Source organism: Helianthus annuus, chromosome 9 (genome assembly GCF_002127325.2).
Source record: "Helianthus annuus cultivar XRQ/B chromosome 9, HanXRQr2.0-SUNRISE, whole genome shotgun sequence".
NCBI lineage: Eukaryota > Viridiplantae > Streptophyta > Magnoliopsida > Asterales > Asteraceae > Helianthus > Helianthus annuus.
This window is the reverse complement of record NC_035441.2, coordinates 44,068,907-44,085,754: the sequence shown is the minus strand read 5'-3', so window position 1 is coordinate 44,085,754 and position 16,848 is coordinate 44,068,907. Positions and strand designations below refer to the sequence as shown.

Sequence of the window (16,848 nt, the reverse complement as noted above, 5' to 3'; positions counted from 1 at the left end):
CATGTTTTTTTTTAAAAAAACATGTTTTTTTGTTAGTAAGTATATAAAATTACATTTACCCAAATCGTGTAATACACGGGTTATTAATATTTAACAATATTATTAATAAATTAAAGGACAGAGATTAGTAATCTAATATCATTTACATAATAATGTTTGTAAAACAAAAAATTATAATAAAACAGGTTAAATGTAAACACTGTGTATAAAATGCAATATATGAAATCTAATACTAATTTATTGTTGTAGATGAAGATTAAATTGTTGATTTTTTTTATTTTTTTTGGAAAAGAATTAAGACATGCTCAGGGTAACTATTTATGCCAACGAAATTAGTAATATTATCCAGAAATGCATTGCGCAATATAATAGAGAAGTAGAGATTGGAAATACCGGTACCCCACTTCAAGTAGGTCATTATTGTAGAAGATACTTGCGTAGCTTCTTAAGTTTACATTTAACCGGTTGTTTTAGGTTACCCTACTTACGTGAAATACTTCTTTTATTTAATCCGTGTAAAATACGGGTGTATAACCTAGTTGTTATTATATATACAAATTTTAAATTTAATGTTAATGTTTTCTTTATACAATTATAAAATAACATATAAATCATCATATCCAAATCATATTCACATGTGTAGGTAAGTTATCCGAATTACTAATTACATGTATATATGAGTTGTGAATTCCTACGCATACATAATTTGTAAATTCCTGTATTTATTATAAAACATAAAAGTAAAAAAAGTAAACTGTAGTTTTCAAGATGTAATTTAATATATATAATAAATAAATTGGGATGACATCATATTGGTTAAATGATTAAAACATGAAATCAGAAGCCCATTAGAAAAAAAAAAAAAATAGTCGGTTGAAAAAAATAACAAAACATGTGTCGTATAGGGTTTTGAAAGAAGAGAGAACTGGAAGGGAATTAATTGGAGACTAAGGAGAGGACGAATACCAGGTTTAAACCATATTATATAGTCTACTACCTCTTAAAGGTCTCAAATTCAAACCTGGGTAAAGAAAATATTTAAGAATTATTGGTATGTAATATTTTCTTTTAAAAAATAAAATAAATAAGAAAAGAAGCAACTGACCAAGCACCTCAATTGTTCTACGGTGGCAATTCGAAAAAGGTAACAAGCCGGCTAGTACACTCGTCAAAAGTCAAAAATAACTAATAAGCAGGCAAAAAAACGCTCTCTCTTCCTCTTCCATTTCGCCGCCCGGAACTCGTTATGCGTGCTCGACGATGATGGCCTGATTCTGGCTAGCGTGTGAGGTTTAATCGATCGGCTCATTGGAGTTCATCTTGATCTAACCTTTCATTCTATCTGGTCTCTTGTCTAATCCATTCGCCGTATAGATTTCCCGTGGTTTCCTAAATGGCTTCCATGGCTGACGAAGAGGGAGTCCATGACAATGGTGGACCATGGTCGGATGTGCAGTACTGTAAAAACAGAAAAAGTAGAGGGGGTGGTGTGGAACGGACCTTTCTTGTGCAAAATATCTCTGACCGAGTGACAAGAAACGTTTTGTGGCGGGCCTTTCAACCGTATGGCTTCATTTCAGATGTATACGTGGCTCGTAAGAGAGATGCCAGAGGGAGGTGCTTTGGCTTCGTCCGATATGTTGGAGTGGAAAACGTGAAGGAGACTTTGGTGGTTATGAACACGGTCAAGATGTTTGATATGAAAGTGATTGTTTCCCTGGCCAAATATGATAAAGATCATAAAAACTTCAACTATGCTCCAGTGAATCATGGTAGAAGTGAATGGCGACCAAAGGATAGTAATCGGACAGCCAACTACTACAATAATTACTGTGTTGGTGATAATAATAATGGCCAGCAATATCCTATGAAGAATCAAATGTCGGGTCAAGGACCGACTGGGTCAGCATTCATTCTGGAAGGGACATCTTATGCGGATTTGCTAAAGGGTAAAAAGGATGATAGAGGCCATGGTACCAAGGTAATTACAGTGGATGGGAAAGGTTCACTTTACCCACTACACTGTATCGGCAGATCGGTGTTGGGATATGCCAAGGAGATCATGACATTAGGAAAGATTCGGCAGGAAATTGAAGGAGAAGGAATGGCTGACGTTGGTTTGTCATTTGTTGGGGGTATGACGTTTATCTTAACATTCAAGGATAAGTTGTATGCTAGCACGTGCATGGATTTACATTCCCGGTTTTTTGACAAGATTTTTTCAAAATATTCTATCTGGAACGGCGAAGATATCCCATTCAATCGTCTTGCATGTTTAAACATATCCGGTGTGCCGTTCATCATTAGAGATAATAAACTTTACGACAGAATTGGTGGATTGCTCGGTGAGGTAGTACAGCAATCGACTTTTTCTTGGCAGGAGGAGGACAATTCACATGGTTCAGTTACAGTCCTTACTTCCAAGTTTTCCAGAACAGAGGAGGCAGTGGTGGTCAAGTGGAACAATAAAAGTGTGGTCATCCGGGTTTTAGAATCATTTCGGCAGTGGCAATCTGGTTTTAACAGCCGGAATTCAGGTAGTTTAATGGATTCGGACTCAGAATCGGAGTGGATTTCGGATGGGGATTCAGAAGATTCAGATGATAGGGAGGAGTTAGAGGAAGGTGAAATCAAGCAAGGGAATGCAGGTGGGCATGATGATGCCCAAATTCCGGTGACAAACATGGTGGATGAATTGATGAACGACAAGCCGGAATCTTCACCAGTGGAGAATGGAGGGTCGCAGGAGAACCAAGGGCCGTTGGGAGACCAACCGTCTGTTGTAGCTAATACTAGTGGGGAAAATCAAAATGTGAATAGGGAAGAGACTATGGCGGGGCATGCAAAAGGTAATATTGTATTTGATGGGGGGGGGGATAATATATTTAATAATAATGTTGGGGGAAATGTTGACATTAATGTGGGGGACAATAATTTTAATAATAATAATAATGAGGAGCATGTGCAACCGGGCTCAAATTCCTTTGGGCCTGCTGTTGAGTTGGTTGGTGAGGGCCCAACTCCACTAGTTTGTTTTCGCAAGAGGAATAGAGAGGACAGAAGCCCACCGTCAATTGGATCGATCCAAGGACCTTCTCAAAGATCTTATTGTCAACCGGCCTCTACTAACATTGAATCGCTGGATCTGAATACCCATGTTAGGGCAGAGTCAGGCTCTGTGGAAGATGTAAATGGTGTGACAGAAATTTTCGATGGTAATTCCCCAAATCGCACTACGAATATTGATCATAGGACTGGTTATTCCGGTATGGGTCATGGTATTTTGAACTGTGAAGCTGTTCGGGATGAGGTGATGGCTACAGTTCATATCGGTTCTCAAATTGGGGTCGATTTAAATGGTTTTGAATCGGTGGCTGAGCAGGCAATTGCTGAAGAAGGTGCAAACAATAAAGTTGCGGTTGTTAATTCGCAAGGCAGGTGAGGCGGTTTGGCTTGTTTATGGTGTCCTACAGTATTCAGGTGTGAGAATATTATTCATAATCGTAATTTTATTGTTGTCTCGGGTTCCATTGTTTAATCTGATTGTAGGCTTAATCTTATCAATGTATATGCCCCAAATGATGCGGTTAGTAGGCGAGCTCTTTGGATGGAAATACTGGGGGTCAGGAATTCGTTACAAGGTTTATCGGTTATAATGGGTGACTTCAATGAGGTCCGTAGTGCAAATGAGCGATTGAACTCTGAGTTTATTGAAACAAATGCAGATGCTTTCAATCAATTTATTCTATCGGCAGGCTTGGTGGAATACAATATAGGTAGGGGAAATTTTACGTATATTTCTGACAATGGAAAAAAAACTGAGCAAATTGAATCGGTATCTTGTCTGTTTAGGGTTTATGGAGAGATGGCTTAATGCTTCGGTGATTGCCTTGGACTGGGTAACTTCTGATCATCGGCCGATAATTTTATCTACTGTCCAGACTGATTTCGGCCATATCCCATTTCGTTTCTTTAATTCATGGTTCGAGCTTCCGGGTTTTCTTGAGTTTGTTCTTCATAAGTGTGGTCTGTTTCACTTCTCGGGGCCGGAAGACCTTGCCTTGGCCATTAAACTTCGATGGTTGAAAAATAATATAAAATCCTGGCTGAAAGTGGAAAAGGATAATAGAGAGGGGATTTATGGTAGTAAGAAGAGGAGGTTAGCTTGTATCGAGAATCAGGCCGAGGAAAGGGTGCTGTTGGATGAAGAATTGGCTGAGAGGGTGGAATGTAAATGCTTCATGGCAGAATTTGATAGATTAAAGTTGCTAGATGTGAGGCAAAAATCCAGGTCTAGATGGGCTATTGATGGGGACGAGAATTCTGCTTTTTTTCATCAGGTTATTAATTCAAACATTAGTTCCAGCAGGTTGAATGGTCTGATGATTGATGGTGTATGGGTGACAAATCCTTTGTCGATTAAAGAGCATTTATTTGCATTCTTTGCTCATCAGTTTACGGAGCCGATGTCCTCTAGACCGGAAATGGTGTGTCCGAATCTGGCCACCATCTCTAATTCAGAGGCTTCCATGTTGGTGAGTCCTTTTTCTATGGAGGAAATTAAAGCCGCGGTTTGGGATTGTGAAGGAGATCGAGCACCGGGACCGGATGAGTTTAATTTTAAATTTATTAAAAGGTGTTGGTCTGGCCTAAAGGATGACCTTTTTAGGTTATTTAACAAATTCTATGTTGATGGTTCTCTTAGTAAGTGTTGCTCGTCTTCATTTATTGCCCTGATTCCTAAAATTAAGGATCCGGTTTGTCCATCTGATTTTCGGCCAATTAGTCTTATTGGTGTAGTTAATAAAGTGATCTCAAAGGTCCTAGTTAACCGGTTAAAAGGGGTGATGACAGCTTATCTCGGAAGAACAATCGGCTTTTTTGGCGGGAAGAAATATCATGGATGGCCCCTTAGTCCTCAATGAAGTGCTTTGTTGGTTGAAGAAGCATAAGCGAAAAGGCATGTTCTTCAAAGTGGACATTAATAAGGCCTATGATTCTGTTAACTGGGCGTTCCTTAACTCGATTATGTCTCAAATGAATTTTCCGAGTAAATGGAGAAATTGGGTGATGGCCACTTTATACTCGGCTAGAGCGTCCGTTCTCGTTAATGGTTCTCCTACAAGAGAATTCGATTGTTCTCGGGGGCTTCGCCAAGGAGATCCGTTGTCCCCTTTCTTGTTTCTTATTACTATGGAAGCATTATCCGGTATTATGAAAAAAGCCACCTCAATCGGGTTGTTCAAAGGGATTGATGTTTCCTGTAACGGTCCTTCCTTATCTCATCTAATCTATGCGGATGACGTGATGTTCATTGGCGAGTGGTCGCCTTCAAACATAATTAATCTACGGAGGATGATGAGATGTTTTTATCTTGCTTCGGGGTTAAAAATAAACCTTGCTAAGTGTAGTATTTTTGGTATTGGGGTGGAAGATCGGGAAATTCAAGACACGGCTCTTCTATTGGGTTGCAAACAAGGTACTTTTCCTTTTAAACATTTGGGTTTGTTGGTAGGTGCCAATATGAATCTTGTCCGTAATTGGAAAACTGTGGTCGGCATATTTAAAAATCGGCTTTCTCTATGGAAAGCCAAAACTTTATCATATGGTGGGAGGATTACTCTAATTAAGTCGGTGTTGAACTCGCTTCCAACTTTTTACTTTTCTTTGTTTAAATCACCGTTAAAATTTGTAGAATCATTGGATAAAATTAGGAGGGTGTTCTTTTGGGGTGGGTCGGAAGAAAAGGCCAAGATGAATTGGGTGGCATGGGAAAAAACTATCGCTCCGGTAGAATTTGGTGGGTTGGGCTTCGGGTCTCTCAGAGATGCGAATTTAGCTATGTTAGCAAAGTGGTGGTGGCATTTTAAAACGGAAAAAAAAGCATTGTGGAGGAGGGTTATTTGGGTGATACATCATTGGCCAAGGCTTTGGTGTGATATTCCGGTAAAAAACTCGATTGCTGGACCTTGGAAGTGTATTATCGTTACTGGACAGGTTCTTTTGAATGCTGGTATCGACCTGAGACAAGCTATATCAGCGGTTTTAGCGGGTGGGCAGAACATTTCCTTTTGGCTAGATATTTGGGCAGATTCTCTACCTCTCTATCTTAAATTCCCAGCTTTGTTTAAGTTAGAGTCGGTAAAAGAATGTTTGATTGCTGACCGTATACATATGGACGATAATGATACTGTGTTGAACTGGGCTTGGGCCTGGCCATTAGTTGGATTGGAGGAACAAAATCAATTTCAGCAACTAGTCACATTGATAGGTTGTCCTAACATGTCGGTTGGCTATGATAATTGGAGATGGCAATATGATGTAAATGGTAACTTTTCTGTTGCAAGTATTAAGAAAGTGCTTAGCTCATATAATCGATCCAGTCCTGATTGTGTGTTTGAATGGAATAATTGGGTACCCAAAAAAGTGGGTTTGGTGGCTTGGAGGGCGGATATGGAGAGGTTGCCGACTAAGCAAGCATTAGCGGCTCGGAATGTGCAGATTCAAGACCAGTTGTGCGTGTTTTGCGGTGATTACGTTGAGACGTCGGAGCATATCCTCGTGTCATGTCACTTCGCTCAAGTAACCTGGCTAAATTTAGTGACTTGGTGGGGGTTGCCGCCTATCATTGCTTTTGGTTTGAAAGATTTATTGACGGTACATGGTTCAATCTCGGGCTCGGAGAAAATGCGGAAAGCGATACATGCTGTGGTGCTGGTGGCAATTTGGAACATATGGAAAATGAGGAACGATGCTCTTTTTAGAAGCTCAACTCCAAACTGGGTGAAGATGTTGGATGAGATAAAAGCAATGGCGTATCTTTGGGTAAAGTCTAGATCAAAAGCGACGTCTTTAACATGGGAGGATTGGAGCCAGTTTAAATTTGGTAATAAGTTTTTGTTGTAGTGCAGTAGTTTATATGCTTGGTGGTTATTGTATGGTGTAAAAACTGTTGTAAATTTGGCGGGTAGCATCTTGCTACAATGAATAAAAATTTTGTCGGCCGTTCAAAAAAAAACTAATAAGCAGGCAGGCGGTAGCTAAATTTAATACCAAGCAGTAGGTGAATTAATTTAAGCTAGCAGGCTAGTGGCTCAACTATTTTTATTTTGTTACTTTGAACTCATTTTTGTTTCGTTTATGAACATGAGTGACTAACCTCTTGCTTAGCTACCTAGACGGATGAATAATTGTTGACTTTTCATATCTTTTCAGTTTTGGTTTAATTGTGATTTGGCTCAATGTTTTTGTAAAGTGTGATTCTAAGACAAATTTTAATGTGTTTGAAAGCTTTGTACTAATTTATAATCCATCTATAGGAACATTGATTGAAAGTTTAGAACTACTTAGTGTTCTACCAATCCTAGATATCGAGAGGTAATAGATTGTAGGGTAGTCTATGTTATTAGGTGGTTTGGGAGTTACTTGCACGAGGGTGAGTTATCCTTTATTTATCTTTTGATCTTTGTTATCCCGTGATAGAAACCTATTGGATTCATTATCACGTACATCCCTTACATTTTCCGGATGTATTGTTTCAGGTAGACGGAGAGGATATCCAGAGGGTACCCTTCCATTTACTTTAAAGAGACCAAGAGGTGATCTGAACCCCAGACCGGTGAGTTTACACACTTCCCTAGATACTAGATTGTGTCCTGTTTTGAAATTGATCCGCCAGCCAGTCTTAGGTCTAGAATAATGTATTTTAAGATCCCGGTAGCCAAATCCATTTCTCCAATCCTGAGAGTTGTGACGAGTTAACATGATTCTTGCATAGGTAGCTACTTTCTCTACATCTGATTTCACCTATATTCGTTCTCTGTTTTATTTCTTTCGTATTTGCATTCTTACTTATTTTAGTAATTGATAGAATCTAAACAAATCACTAAACATTATTAAACTAGGACTCATTATAGGTTTAGTATTGAGAGTTGCGCCATTGTATCCTTGGATTGATACTTGGTCTTACCGACTTTACTATTTCACGACCAGTACACTTGCTAATTATGTGTAATTTAGTTAGTCTGACCATTTTCATTTGGTGTTTTATAAATTAACTAAAATTTTACACAATAGAGAGAATTATAATTAGCCTTTATTTCATCTCGCATCTTTTGGATTATAATTTGTTAGTCATTATAAAATTTATTGTTTCTTGCCTTCTAAATATAAATATGCCAATGAGATTACCATTACAATTGCCAAAGCTACTTTCTTTTAAAGTATAGAGATATCTCAGTAGGTCAGGAATGCTGGGTTTTGTACATGCATTTAAGAAAACACATTACTGTGGCAGAACAATTACATTTATGGATGTTTCATGAACAGGTATGTTAAATGGTTGTAGCAAATTGTGAATTATGAGACAACTCGATTCAACAACTCCGGGCACTAGAACCGGAACACGAAAAACTTCACCACAGGAGTATTATCGAAACCCTAAGTTCGTCGGTTACTGGTCGAAAATTAAATCACATTAAAAACGAATGATATATTATACCGTAGGCGAGCGGAAATGGTGCATGTGCGGTGGTGGTCTGGCTAGCAGTATGAGGCCGGTGATAACGGTGGACCGACAGTGGGTATGGGGCGCAGAGAGAAGAGACAAAGAATTAGGGTTTTAGGTTGCTAAAAACTAGTTAAATGTGCTCAAATACTAACAAATAAATATCAATTAATGCATGTACTAGTTTTATGGTAAAACTCATATATAAACTATCTGCAAACATAAGAGACAAGTGTACCTATCATTACCATATTATAGTTTAGGTAAGTTACCGAGTATCAATCATAGGACAAGATAGCTGATCTGGTAAATATGGTCTGCTAAAATTACTTTACTAAAGCTAACCTAGACTCTCTAATATTACTCTAAACTCTCCTAATGCTAGACCACAAGAAAGGCAAGTGTACTTATCGAATGTTGTAAAGCCTAATGGAAGTCCGGATATCGAACCCACAAGACACTAGAAATGTTAATTACACTCTAACTCAACTAATCATTTGACTGGTTTGGTTTTTGAGGGTTTTATTACTTAAACTAATGGATTTAACTAAGATATTTAACTACCAAGACACAACTAGGAAACGTAGGGGAAATCAAGGATGAGAAAGCACTACCTGGGTTTGGAATCCTATTTGTGACTATCGGTTTTTCTCTAGGCAATGGTAATCATGTTGGAACTAGGTTTAATGATACGACACTCAAAGACTAAAGATAAGTTGAGTCTCCTCCCGGTCTCATCAACTTCTCCCAAGGATCCCTAATGTCAAATAAAGCTCACTAGTATATAGGTTGGATCTCCCCCCAGTCTCTCCAACAATACTAAAGTACCCAAAGACTAGAAGGAGTTGAACATGTGACAACAATAGTGGGTCGAACTTCTAAACGACTATGAGTGCGCAATCAAATACCATCAAGGCAAGGGAAACACTGTAGCCGACGCCCTCAGTCGAAAAGAAACCAAACCTAAACGTGATCGTGCGTTACAGCTTACCATCCATTCGAACCTTCCTGAGCAAATTCGCAACGCTCAAGTTGAAGCACTAAAGGAGGAAAACTTTCTAGCTGAATCCATGCGGGGCATGGAGAAACAACTTGAACTCAAAGATAATGGCGTTCATTACCTCATAGAACGTATATGGATTCCATTCTATGGAAATCTGCGAGAGCTTGTGATGGACAAAGCACACAAGTCTCGATACTCAATACATCCTAGTCTAACAAGATGTATCACGATTCAAAAGGCATTGTACTGGTGGCCTAACATGAAAGAAATTTTAGCAAAGTATGTTAACAAGTGCTTGGCATGTGCTAGAGTCAAGATAGAATACCAAAAGCCATCAGGGTTACTGTAACGACCGAAACTACCAATGTGGAAATGGGTTCAAATTTCCATGGATTTCATTACCGTTTTACCCAGAACTTAGAGCGGGATCGACACCATTTGGGTGATTGTGGACCTCCTAACTAAATATGCCCACTTCCTCGTGATCAAAGAAACCAACAAATTTACCTAACTTGCTAGCATCTACTTGAAGGAGGTAGTTTCTAGGCACGGAGTGCCCATCTCCAATCGTGACCCGCGTTTCGCGTCTGGTTTGTGGTAAGCTATGCACAAATCCTTTGGCTCACGTCTAGACATGAGCATCGCCTATCACCCGCAAACGGATGGTCAAATCGAGCGCACCATTCAAACTCTTGAAGACATGCTACGAGCATGTGATGTCGACTTTGGTAACGGCTGGGAAGGACACCTACCTCTGGCAGAATTCTCTTATAATGATAGTTACCACACTAGTATTCAGGCTGCATCGTTTGAAACGTTGTACGGACGGAAATGCCAATCACCTCTTTGTTGAGCTGAAGTGGGAGATAGTTAAATAATTGGCCCTGAACTCATGCTTGAAACGTCGGAAAAGATTGCCTAAATTAGAAATGAATGGTGGCATCTCGTGATCATCAGGAAAGCTACGCTGATAAGCATAGGAACCCGTCGGAATTCCAAGTTGGTGACATGGTGTTGTTAAAAGTTTCACCTTGGAAAGGTGTTGTTCATTTTGGAAAACGGGGCACACTAAATCCGCATTATGTCGAACCATTTGAAATCACGGAAAGAATTGGCATAGTGGCATATAGACTGAACTTACCGGAAGAACTTAGTGGTGTGCACAATGTCTTCCACGTGTCGAATCTGAAGAAATGTTTATCAGATGAGGCACTCATTGTTCCTTTCAAAGAACTCACGATTGATGATCAGATCCGTTTCATGGAGGACCTAGTTGAAATCATGGATCGAGAAAGCAAAACACCCAAGCGCAACAAGATTCCTATTGTTTTAGTTATTTGGAACTCAAGATGTAGCCTAGAATTTACTTATGAACTAGAAAATCAGATGATGCGCTAATATCCTCAGTTGTTCAAGAGTAATGCATCCAGTGCTGAGGCTACTACTGAATTTCGGGATGAAATTCCAAATCAACTTGGGGATGATGTGACACCCCGCGAAAACGCTTAACTGCACTAATTACTTCAGTGACTACATGCTAAATTTCGGGACGAAATTTCTTTCAACTTGGGGATGATGTGACAACCCGAAATATCGAGGTTAGCATTGTCTAAACTTGTGAACCTTAACTACGTATCATTACTCTTCACGTCCCACTATACGTCGTATTGCACGTTATGTTATACTGCTGTCTGAACTTGATTATTTGTGTTAAACGTGGTTATGTTATAAATGGATTGTGTGTGTGCATGTATTAATTAGAAGATGGTTAACTAAATTTGAAAATCCAACCGCACACCACTTGTCTTTTGACGGTGTGTGCGACCCAATAATACCCAACTTCTACACACCTCAGCCGCACACCACTACCTCGACCGCACACTCCCTTGCTCTCGGCCCAAACTCCCCAAGCCTAACTAAAAACCCCTCTAAACTCATGTAAACTCAGACACATTATATATAAATTCGGAACAACCCCCCTGCCGCACACCACTTATCAGCCGCACACCACATAAACTCGGAAACACTCCAAACCCTTATAAACTCAGAAAATCTCTCTTGGTTTAAACAAATCGAACTAACCTTGGCCCACATTATAAATTCAGAACTTATAGTTCAATATGTTAACTCGGATACACACATCTCGGTCGCACACCATTGTAAACCTGGACCCCTGTGGCTTGTTATACAAACTCGCAACCTACTCTATTCTTCGTGTATAAATACTAACCTAAACCCTAATCGCCCCACTCCTTACGAATTACTAAAACACTCTCAGCGCCCACTCTCTCTCAGCGATGATCGCCTTCTCCCATTCGGAACTCCATCCCTCTCGTTCTAGCACCCCTCTTGCATCCCATATTTTGGTTTATGTGTTTATCATTATTTGATTTGAGCATTCTTTGTTGTACTTGGTTGTGTTTATGTTTGTTGATTAATATTGGTATTCATGAGATTAATTATGATCTAGGGTTTACAGGGCCGGCCCAAAGGGCTTCAGACCCTAGGCCCAGGCCTAGGGCCACCCAATTTAAAAGGCCTCCAAAATTTTGTGTGCTTTCTTTACATAAGGCTCAGTTATTACAAGATAATACACTGAACATGCCACTAAAAAGGATTGCATTGAAACAGCCCATTAGTCCATTACCCAAATTGAAAGGCCTACAATCATTAGCTATTATATCAATAGAAAAAGTTTTTTTAGAAAAACTTGATTACGATAATTCATCAAACAATTTGCCTCAATTAAAGCTAGAAAAATCATTTTTATTTGAACATAAACTATATCTATAAAAACATGTAACTTTTATTTTTTTAACTACGCTAATTATATATTTTTTTTGTTTTTAATTGTCTGTCCCAAGCCCGGGTAAAGAAGGTGAGTTTTGTTACTAAATATGTTGAAAATAATAATTTTGCAAAAGTGCCTCCACTTTGTAGTTCGCTTAGGGTCTTCAAAAACGTAGGAACAATGCTGAGGGTTTACTAGAAATCATGATTCAATATTGCTTTGATCGTATGGATGTTGATTTAATAACTAGGGTTTTGTATGATGATAAGATTTTGTAGAATTCTTGTGAGCATAAACTTTTATATATGATCTGGAAGTTGTTCATGATGTTAATCGATGATCTAGGGATTTCTATATATTAAGGTTTTGATGATTTCTAGTGATATTGAATTCCTAAATTAGTTTTGGCTATTGGTTATGATGTATTTGATAAACCAAGGTTTATGTACACCGCATATAATGCTTCGTAATTCTGATATGTTCATGTAGACCAATATGCATGGATTAGGATTATGATTTTGATGTGTTGGTATGTTAATTCCATGATAAATAAACCCTAACCTGCTGAGAATATCCAATCATGTTTATATAATGTTGTTTCGATTAGAAAGTGTGCACTGTAGGCTACGGTTGAGAACCGTAGCTTACGACGGGGTTTAAGTGGTCACTACACACTTATGTGTCGCACACCGTGTCACAACCCCCGACCCCTATCCCGGGAGCGGGCGGCCGTGAGCCAGTTTCGGTGGTATCGCTGTTTATCAATTTGGCAGCGGAATTTTCATCAGGACCGTAGTTAGGAAATATTTTATCAGAGTATACCACCATATTTTATAAATACAATTACATGGGGAAAACCCAAGTTTTGTAGTACACACGTTTTCATAGGAATAAATCCTATTTTATTTAATAAAAACATCTATTTTATTTTAGGTAACTTTATTGCCACTTTTCCAAGCCTTCAGTGCTCTCCAGCTGGCTTCTATTGGCTTCACACTAAGTTACCTGAAACACGTGTTTAAAACATTTTATCAGCAAGAAATACTGGTGAGTGAATCCCAGTTTAACCAAGTTTAAGCAAAAAGTCACAGTGTACAGTATTGAGGGCGATCTCGCAGTTACATTTGTTTCCAAGTTATACCAATTATCACCCGTTGGTACTGTCAGACCTGACTTGTGGAAATGTTACTCCTTGACCAGGTGGTAACAAATTTTGTATACAAAACCCCAACATACCCACGATAATTGTATTCTTACAAATACTCAATAAGTGTTATTCGCATGGAAAGGTATTTAAGGTTTTGTAAAAACAATTAATAAAAGGTTTACAAAAAGTGGATCAACTCACATTGCTATTATAGGGCTTTCCTTTGTGATTCCCTCGTTATAATCTAAGTAAATAAACAATGCACACGCGTTAGTATAATAACCCATTTTAACATTAGTAATACCCTCCCCGAGACGGCATTCCAATGACTACGTCGGGCAGAACCACGACAGCCGTTACGGAACCCTAGATCAATCAGGCAGAGTATCTAATACGTATCCAGGGGTTATGATACTTACAACGAGGCAGAGCTTCGCTAATTAGGGGGGTATAATACCCGCTTAATAAAGCCTATATCAGAATTTGAGAGAAAGAAATTGATTTTGAACGAATTCTGAATGAAACCCGATGGCCTACTTATATAGTTGCTGAGTCTGGTCCTCTCGCCGCCCGCGTAACACAAGCACAGGGCCTACGCGGCCCGCATCAACCCTGGTCAACAGGGTAGCTTGTCCGGGTCATCTACTAGGCTCGCCACGATGATGACACGTGTCATCACCGGGTTGCGCCACCTTTTTGATCCCACGCGGCCCGCGTAAACTAACGGGGTGACTTACGCGGCCCGCCTAAACTTAAAAATCACATAAGTCAGGTTCTAACCTTTAAACCGCCCGCGTAAGGTTGAGGTGGGGTCTACGCAGCCCGCCTCAACTTACTTTTTCTTGTTTTTCACTTATTGTTAATGCTATATTGTATTTCGGGCTCGGTTTTCACATATGGGGTGTATTTTAGGAAGTGTAGGGGTGTCAGGGGTGTTTTAGGAGGTTTGTTATATTTTGAGTATAACTCTTGGGTTATTTAATAAATATATAGTGCACTCATATTAAGTATAGTAACCCAATTCTACTTTATCCCTACGTCACGAGACAGGACCCCAACGAATTTAGGCAGAGCCTTGACATGCGTTACGGGGCCCTACGTCAGTCGGACAGGGTACCAGTGATCAGGGACTACAATACTTAAAACGAGGCATGAATTTAATAGTATTTAGGGGTGAATTAAAGAAATCTATGGTTTATACATACAGATCGAGAGGGAGAAAGATGGGGTAATTTAACTGCTTCTGTTGAAATGTCTATATATAGTGCAACAAAACTTTTGGATCAAGAAACACCTGGACACGTAAGGCTCAGCATTAAATGTTGGATTTCATTTAGTCTACACGTACACAATCCATAGGTTTTCCATTTGTTTAGTTTAATTTATTATTTATATTATTATTATTATAATTAATTTAACTACTTCACTCATTTGACGCTTATAACTTCTAAAATATGACGTTTTATAAAATAATGAATATGCTATTAGGACGAGCATATTTTTATCTACATTTTGAACCGAGTTTCATTAAAAACAAAGTAGGTTCAAATATAATGTATTTTTATAATTTAATTATTAAATGGTTCCTATGTTTGCCCAAAATATCTCATATTTCCATTGGTCAACTTACCCATGATGCATCCTTTTAATAACATAAGTTTTTATATATTTTATTTAAATAAGAATTTTGGGAATGTTACACACCGTACACTACACCGCACACTCATGTGCCTATGTTGACACCGCACACCCATATGCCTATACTGATATCGCAAACTCACTATTGCTTGTTATGTGAATGAAAATTTGTATCTTTTATTATGAACCTATGTATGACCCCATGTGATTTACGAGCTATGTGATAGTTTGCTTGTGTGCTACTTGTTAGATACGTGTAGAATTTACGTGATATATTCGTACACAAACTCTACTGATATTAGTAACCATAATAGGACGTGGTTGACCATTCTAGCTCGAGTACTTTAATCTGCCGAGCTAAGCTAATGTAACACCCTGTGTTTCCGAAAGTCAAAGTCAAAGTCAAAGTCAAGATTGAAGTCAAAGGAAGAAAAGATCGCTAATTGCGATCTGTCTCTCCTTGCTCAATCCCTGTTTGACTTCTTTGACGGTCGTTAGTCTATTTATGTTTACGTTAGTTGTATTATGTGGAGTAATTAATTACAATCGAAGTAATCGAAGTATATTTCTCGATGTGAACTGCTTTACGACTGTGAATAGTAGGAAGTAACAATGCGATAAAGTCAATCAATCAGTAATCTAACTAATCTAATCATCATCGAACTCGAAACTCGAATTGTGCAACTTTGGTGTTATTATACGTGTGTGTGTGCCTTATGTGTTACTTGTGCATTTTTACTTTATGTTATGTGTGGTAATCAATCGAAACTCGAATCGAAATCGAAACACAATCGAACTCAATCGAAATCGAATTATGATAATTGGTGGAGAAGAGACAGTGCAAGATATAGATGCTTGTAACTTGATATAGTAGTTGGGATTAAAAGTAATTTGAATAGGAAACTCTATCGTATTCGAAATATCAAAAATCGTTACACCGAACACCCGAATCAGGCAGCTGATCGATCAGGCTACCAGCCGATCGAACAGCCAGCCGATCGGACTGCTGTCCAATTGGACAGGCTGTCCGATCGTGCTGACCGACCGATCGGCCAGCCTTTACCTCTTTTGGCATCCTATAAATACCCCTGTCATTGTCAAAACTTTCTACTTTTGGAAACCTATGTCCGACCAGCACGCTTAGCTCATCCTTTTCTCAGATTTCTCTCGATTCCGGTAAGATTTCGTCCTAAATCTTGTAGTTTCTTGATCTACACGCACTCCTACACCTTTCTATCTTTCAAATCTTAACTGTTAACCATGAAATCATCAAGATTCAAGTGTTCTAGGATGATGTCATCCTGGTGTTCTTGAAGAACTCCATGTTTTGGCCTCACTCCACCAAGAATAACCTGGATCTAGCTGATTTCCACATAAACAAACAAAGATCTTTCATAGATCTAAACATTTACACAGTGAAAAGGATTGAAAGATGGGTTTCCAACTTTCTTTCAACTCTTTTACACTCAATGCCTTCAAAACCGATAGAAACGGAGCTTGTGCCGACTTGCTAATCATTCCGGTGGTTGCATGACTCAAGATCCGGATTCTATCCACGAGGTTCACCGATTTCGGGTTAAACTTTAAAATCTGTTCCGAACAGTTCACCGGCCGGATTTGGGTGATTCCTGTCCGAACATGAGAAACAAGTAAGAACGAGGGTTCTATGGTTCGACTCGTTGTCAAAACACCTCGATATAACGACAAACAATCAGAACAACCAAGTGTTAGACGAACAGGCTGATCAGGTCATGATGCTGACC

At 38.9% G+C, this 16,848-nt stretch overlaps 1 protein-coding gene across 1 annotated transcript; it reads left to right on the top strand.

The window, feature by feature from the left end:
• The first annotated feature begins 10,442 nt into the window (after positions 1 to 10,442).
• On the top strand, positions 10,443 to 10,907 carry LOC110875617. The gene has a single exon (XM_022123819.1). The coding sequence runs from the start codon at positions 10,443 to 10,445 to the stop codon at positions 10,905 to 10,907; it is 465 nt and encodes a 154-aa protein (XP_021979511.1).
• Positions 10,908 to 16,848: the final 5,941 nt, after the last annotated feature.